The sequence below is a fragment of the Orycteropus afer genome, unplaced genomic scaffold (assembly GCF_000298275.1).
Source record: "Orycteropus afer afer isolate SDZICR_OR568_19922 unplaced genomic scaffold, OryAfe1.0 scaffold00084, whole genome shotgun sequence".
Classification (NCBI taxonomy): Eukaryota; Metazoa; Chordata; class Mammalia; order Tubulidentata; family Orycteropodidae; genus Orycteropus; species Orycteropus afer.
This window is the reverse complement of record NW_006921671.1, coordinates 10,709,032-10,715,391: the sequence shown is the minus strand read 5'-3', so window position 1 is coordinate 10,715,391 and position 6,360 is coordinate 10,709,032. Positions and strand designations below refer to the sequence as shown.

Here is a 6,360-nt window from a genome sequence, read left to right as displayed (position 1 = left end):
CTATGAGTCGGGTCCAACTCCAGGGTACATAACAACAACAATTGGTGGCATAGTGCCTAAGACATTTGACTGCTAACCAGAAGACTAGGGGTTCAAACCCACCAGCCACTCCTCTGAAGGAAGACTGGGCAATCTACTTCCGGAGAGATACCTCCTGAGAAACCCAAGGAGGGGTCGCTATGAGTCGGACCAACTCACCAGCAGTGAGTTGGGTTTGTTTTGGTTTTGCCGTAAAGTGCTCAGTTGGACACAGACTCTATTTCCCCAGTTTACAGCCACCACCAGGCTTCCCTGGCCTATCTAGACTTCACTGAATGTGCTTTGTGAATGATGACTTTTCCTAAGCGTCTTTTTGACAGCCTTAGTGACCCCTCCATAGAATTCTGAAGCATGAGGTTCTGATTGTGATGTATCTATACTACTCCTCACAATCACCCTGAGTTGCAGAATGCCTTAGCAAGTAGCAACTTAAGCAACACTTTTATGTGGCTTCTGTGCTGAAATGAAGGAGCCATTTTTCAGTGTGGGTGTTTTTTTTTTTTTCCCTCATGACATAGACAAATGTTGATGTTTACTACAAGTTGGTACATTAGTTGCTAATTAAGTTCCTAGCTACTTCAGCCAAAACTTGCTGTATTGAATCCAAGAAAAGAATGGCAGCTATATAAAAAATAAGTTGTTAAGGATTTTTGTTGTGTTTTGTTATGTTTTATTAAAGGAAAGTTGTATATTAAAGAATACAGGGAGCTTTCATGCTTGGAGACAGGAAACCTTCTCTCTTGGTTCCCTCCTAAGCCGAGATGGTGCTTAAATCCCTTTGCCTCTGTCACCAGGCACTGATGGAAGCTGTGTAAATATTAGCCATCTAAGCATGGAGCAATAAAGTTAACTATTTCTAAGTACTCACTTTTTCAGACCCACCTCCAAGTTCCCCGAGGAACAAGTCAGTTCTTGGGAAACCACACGAGGCCAGAATTATTCTAGGAAGGAGCAGAGTCTCTATGTCCTGGGATTCTTGGGTTACACATTTCTGGAAAGATACCTTCTTAACTTTATCTATTTACCTATCCTTTGCCGCTTGCGTGAGACTGCACGCACTCCGGCCAGGTCAAAATCTGCATTCCAGCAAAGGGTAACTCCTTCCTTGCTAGCATGTGGGTCTGTGGCAGTTAGTTTTTCACTACCTTTCAAGCGTGAAGTCTCGAATCACACGCTTTCGTGCCCTCCACACTTGGGTTGCAAAGGGATATTGCAAAAGGGCTGCGAAATTTTCGGTAAGGACTGATATTTGAGGCAAAACCTTATATGGAGGACAAAATGCTGGAAAAAGAGCACTGCTGGAGCGTTGTCTTACTTTGTGGGAAAGAGAATTCCCTTTCCTTTTCGATTTCCCACTGTGCCCTAGACCAAAGACCGCTCCTTGCCAGACCCAGCCAAAGGGTGGCTCCGCCCCGACAAAACAGACACTCCCCTGTAGCCTATTGCGTTTGGAAAGTCCTAGACCAGAGAAACGAAACGGAAACTAAACTCAGGCAAACTTTAAGAACTGCCTGCCGGAGAGCCAAGCGCAAAGCTCCCACCATAGCGTACAGCGGCGTGCCAGGCCTTCTGCCCCAGCGCGCACGGGGGACAGTAGGAGGGACAGCTCCCGCCTGCCCCCACTGCCTGCCTTTGTACCCTCACGTGCCAAGGAACGACCGCGACCCCGCGCACCAGCCTGGGGCCCTGTGGGCAGCCTTGTTGCAGTCGTCTGGCACATTCCTGCAGACCAGTAGCTTCAGAGCAGAGGACCGCGGCACACACGGCTCACTGACTAGGTACCCGACCGTATACTTGGGAGAATCCTCTCCCTTCTCTGAGAGCCAAAGATGTCAAATGGGTATTCCTCAGACAAGAGTTTCCGGTATCTCATCTCTTGCTTCATGGTCAGACTGAAAAAGTACATCCAGGTGGAACCTGTAATGGACTACCTGACCTTTCTTCCTGCAGATGTAAAGGAGCAGATTCAGAGGACAGCTACCACCAGCGGGAACATGCAAGCAGTCGAATTGCTTTTGAGCAACTTGGAGAAGGGGGCCTGGCCCCCTGGCTGGACTAGGGAATTTGTGGAGGCCCTCCAGCGAGCGGGCAGCCCTTTGGCCGCCCGCTATATGAACCCTGACCTCACCGACTTGCCCTCGCCATCATCTGAGAGTGCTCACGATGAGTGTCTCCAACTGCTGAACATCCTACAGCCCACTCTGGTGGACAAGCTTCTGGTTAAAGACGTCTTGGATGAATGCGTGGCGAATAACCTGTTGACACCTGAAGACAGAAATCGGGTAGGTCACATGAAACTGCTTTTAGGCAGATTTTGCAATGCAGGGTTACTTGTACATTGGGCTTATTTCAGTTCCCTTCTTCTCTGAGAAGAGACTAGGCACTTAAAAACGTACTTTCAGAAATCTAAACACGAAAGAGCTATTCTAATTCCACTGAAATAAGCTAAAAAGGAGTTAACTCTGGAATAATATATACTAACAGCCACTCCTCGGAAGGAAGATGGGGCAATCTATTTCCCTAGTGATACTGCCTTAGAAACCCAAGGAGGGGTCGCTATGAGTCCGGCCGACTCCACAGCACATGACAACAACAACAACAGATGATGTATATTGAACACTTACTATATGCAAGGAGTATCATTTGCAAAATGTATAACCACAGTTCATGCTTCAATAACCCACTGAGGCCCTTAATGTCATTAATTCCATTTTACAGATGAGAAAACTGAGGCAGGTTAAATAATTTGCCCAAAGTCACCCCAGGAAAGCAGTGGCAGGGCTGTAAATTTAGGTCATGATGATGTGAAATTTTATGTACTATTCAATGTAGTCTCATAAAGGAGCCCTGATGACGCAGTGGTGAAAACACTCAGTTGCTTACCAAAGGATCAGTTGCTCAGTGGGAGAAAGATGTGGCAATCTACTTCCATAAAGATTTATAGCTTTGGAAAACTGATGGGCCGGTTCTGCACTGCCCTATAGGGTTGCTATGAGTCAGAATCAACTCAACTGCAGTTAAGTTTGGGTTTCTCATAAAATGGGTGATCAGTGGCCCACAGGCTAAATCTATGTTCCAACCACTTCTTTGGGATCCAAAATTGGAAATAATGCATTGAAAAAAAGCACGTTGTTGCCATCTTCATACTGGTGAAGGAATAGTAGATTTTGCATTTTGACAAGATAACAGGTAACTTTACACTTAATGTAATGTTTTATTGGTCATTGTTTTTTGATGAGTGAAGATGCATTCTGAAGTATATAAATGCTGATCATGTAAATCTGACTTATTCAGGGTTGTAAGTCAAACATCTTGTTTTGAAAAGCATGCAGGTATTTAAACCCATGTTTTGTCTATACCATGTTATCATTTAGACATTTTCTTTCTCTCCCTCTCCTTTTTTAAAATTCATTAGTTGTTTGTATCATGATCACAAAGTGCTGGGCATTGGGTTGGTGAGCTACAGCCTATGATGTGATTTGATCTTTAGTGACCAAAGCTAATGGCCCTTTGACGTCTTGACAGCCATGAGGGCCTGTCCAAAGACTGAAGACTGCATCTAATTTTGATGGTTGGTTTTCTCAACAAGTAAATTGCTTTACACTGTTGTCTGTAACGTTTATGTAATTTGTGTATTGAGAACCAGCTAGAACGCATTATAGTCGTCCAGCTGGATATGACAAATGTGTACATCACTGTGGCAGAATCTTAATTTGGAAGAAAGTATGCAGCCTTCAAGCCAGCTGGAGATGGAAGATGGCATTTCCAGCCGCAGTAGCTGTTAGGAAGTCCAGAAGCAACAGAGTCCAGTAACACCACAAAGCTGTTTATATTTGGTGGAAATGATGTCCCGATTGCCAGTAAAATAGCACTTATCCTTATTTACTCTAAATACTTCTGCCTATCAGCATCACTTTTGTCTTGCCTGGATTGAATTTCCGCCAGCTAGATTTTTATCCAAGATCTTGATTCTGGCAAGCTTGGAGGCAGCTAGCAGTAACCGAGGGATTTGACACAAAGAAGATACAGAGTGAGGGGACTTTAGTGTATCGGTAGCAGTTAAGGCCAAAGCAACCCAAACTCTTCCCCTAGCTTGACATTTTAAAGAAGACTCTGAAAGACAATGGAGTTACTTATTTATTTGGCTGCTAACCAGAAGGTCAACTGTTCAAACCCACCAGCTGCTCCACAGGAGAAAGATGAGGCAGTCTACTTCCCTAGAGATGTAAAGCCTTGGAACCACGGGGCAGTTGTGCTCTGTCCATAGGGTTGCTATGCATCAGAATTGACTTGATGGCAGTGGGTTTGGTTTGGTTTTAAGGAGAAGAGGTGACTCTGAGATTTTGGAATTATTTTTTGTTTCATATCATTTTGCATGTATTATCAGTTCCAATAATAAGCTATGGCTGACAATGGGAAAAAGGGGTACGTTTGAAAGAATCTATACTGATGTATATCGATTAGGGTCATTTATGAATGTTATCTTATAGCAGCAAAGTGTAGTGGGGAAAGCATGGAATTTAGAATGACAATACCTAGATTTGAGATCTGGCTCTACTTCTTACTATACCCATTACTTTGGGCCAAGTTGTTTGAGCTTTCTGATCCTATGTTTTCCTACCCATGAACACAGGCATAATAATTTCTCTTCCCACTCACAGTATTTTAGCGAACATCAGATGAGCAATAGTGTTTTTGAAAAAATTTTATAAATATTAAAGAGCTAGTTTGATATGACATGATGATGACTTGTTATCATTCATTCATCTGGTTACAGTGACTTGTGGGTTTCAAATTTCATAAATTTAGGTAAATTTCTCATGCTGCAATTGTGATCTACTTTTAGAAGTACCTGGATTAGTTTATGATTTGAGGATAAACCTAGTCTTTTAGTTTTGAGCTCCCAGCCCCTAGCTCAGGACTAGGTAGCAGCCAGTGCTTAGTAAATATTGATTTAATTGGCTGGTTGAATTGTATGCTTCCAAAAAGTTGTCTGGGATAAGAGTTGAGATCACATGATGTGGTGAATTACCTTGGCAGGCATTCAGAAGTAGATGATGGGCATAAGATCTCCAAATGTGCTTTTAATTGACAGCTTACAGTAGCATTTAACTAAGTAATCACTTTTTAAAAAATGTCTTTTATTTTCCCCTCCTGTCTTCCAGTGGGAGCTCTGGTGGCATAGTGCCTAAGGCATTTTTGACTGCTAACCAGAAGGCTGGCGGTTCAAACCCACCAGCCACTCCTCGGAAGGAAGATTGGGCAATCTGCTTCCGTACAGTACTGCCTCGGAAACCCAACGAGGGGTCGCCATGAGTCGAGTTGACTCAGCGGCATTGAGTTTGGTTTAGTTTTGGAGTTCCTGTCTTCTAGTAGACATTTCCTATTTGGCCTCTTATTTTAGCTTCCCCTCCCCCTTTGCCTCTCTACAATAGAGCTTCAGAGAATGACCTAAAGTTAGTTTTGTGTCTAACGAGTACTCATAGAGATGGATTTAATTTATTGTTTTATTCCTTCATTTGATTTATATTCATTTAGTGGCAACTTTGTGCTAGAAATCATGCTAGGGTGAAAATGATGCTGGAGTGGAAAGACTGGAGAATAATAGAAACACTCCCTGTGCTTTCACGGAGCTTGTATTCTAACAATAATTAGCGTTCATTCTTCCAACAAATAGTTAAAGAGTATCTGTTCTATGCTAGGCACTATTCTAAATACTGGAGACTCATCATCACATAGGAATCATTTTATAGATAATTTTAATAAAATGATCCCAGACAGTAGGAGAATGCCCCCCCCCCCCCGTACTGACCTGAGGAGCCCTAATGGCACAATGTTAAAGAGCTTGGCTGCTAACCGAAAGGTTGGTGGTTTGAACGCACCAGCTACTCCACAGGAAAAAAGACTTGGTAATCTGCTCTCATAGATTACACACTAGGAATCCCTACGCGACAGTCTACGCGACAGTTCTACTTTTTCCTTTAGGGCTGTGAACCAGCCACTGTGAATCAGAATCAACTTGAAGGCACATAACCATAACAGTTCTAGAAGACCTGGTGTACCTTTCATTTACATTGGAGAACCAGAGACACTAGACTAGTTCAACTAGAAACACTTGAGTTCTCCCTACATGAAGTTGAGCATCTAATTCAGTCTTGCCTTCCTCGTTGTCAGTTAATAATTATTGTCAGATAATAATTTGTAGTTAGAAAAAGTATTAATAAGAAATTGCTATGTCACTCTGATAATGTTCCTTTAGTAAGATATTAATTTTTATAAGGAATTAGTTCTTGTTAATGTTACCAAGGGGGCTCCTGTGTC

General features: G+C 42.9%; 1 protein-coding gene across 1 annotated transcript in view; it reads left to right on the top strand.

Annotated features, from left to right (window-relative positions):
* The first annotated feature begins 1,868 nt into the window (after nucleotides 1-1,868).
* The window catches only part of IFIH1 (interferon induced with helicase C domain 1), a 77,437-nt gene continuing 72,945 nt past the window's right edge, over nucleotides 1,869-6,360 (top strand). The window contains exon 1 of the mRNA XM_007941846.2: nucleotides 1,869-2,321. Within this exon, the coding sequence (XP_007940037.1) occupies nucleotides 1,869-2,321 (453 nt within the window). The remainder of the gene's footprint in view (nucleotides 2,322-6,360) is intronic.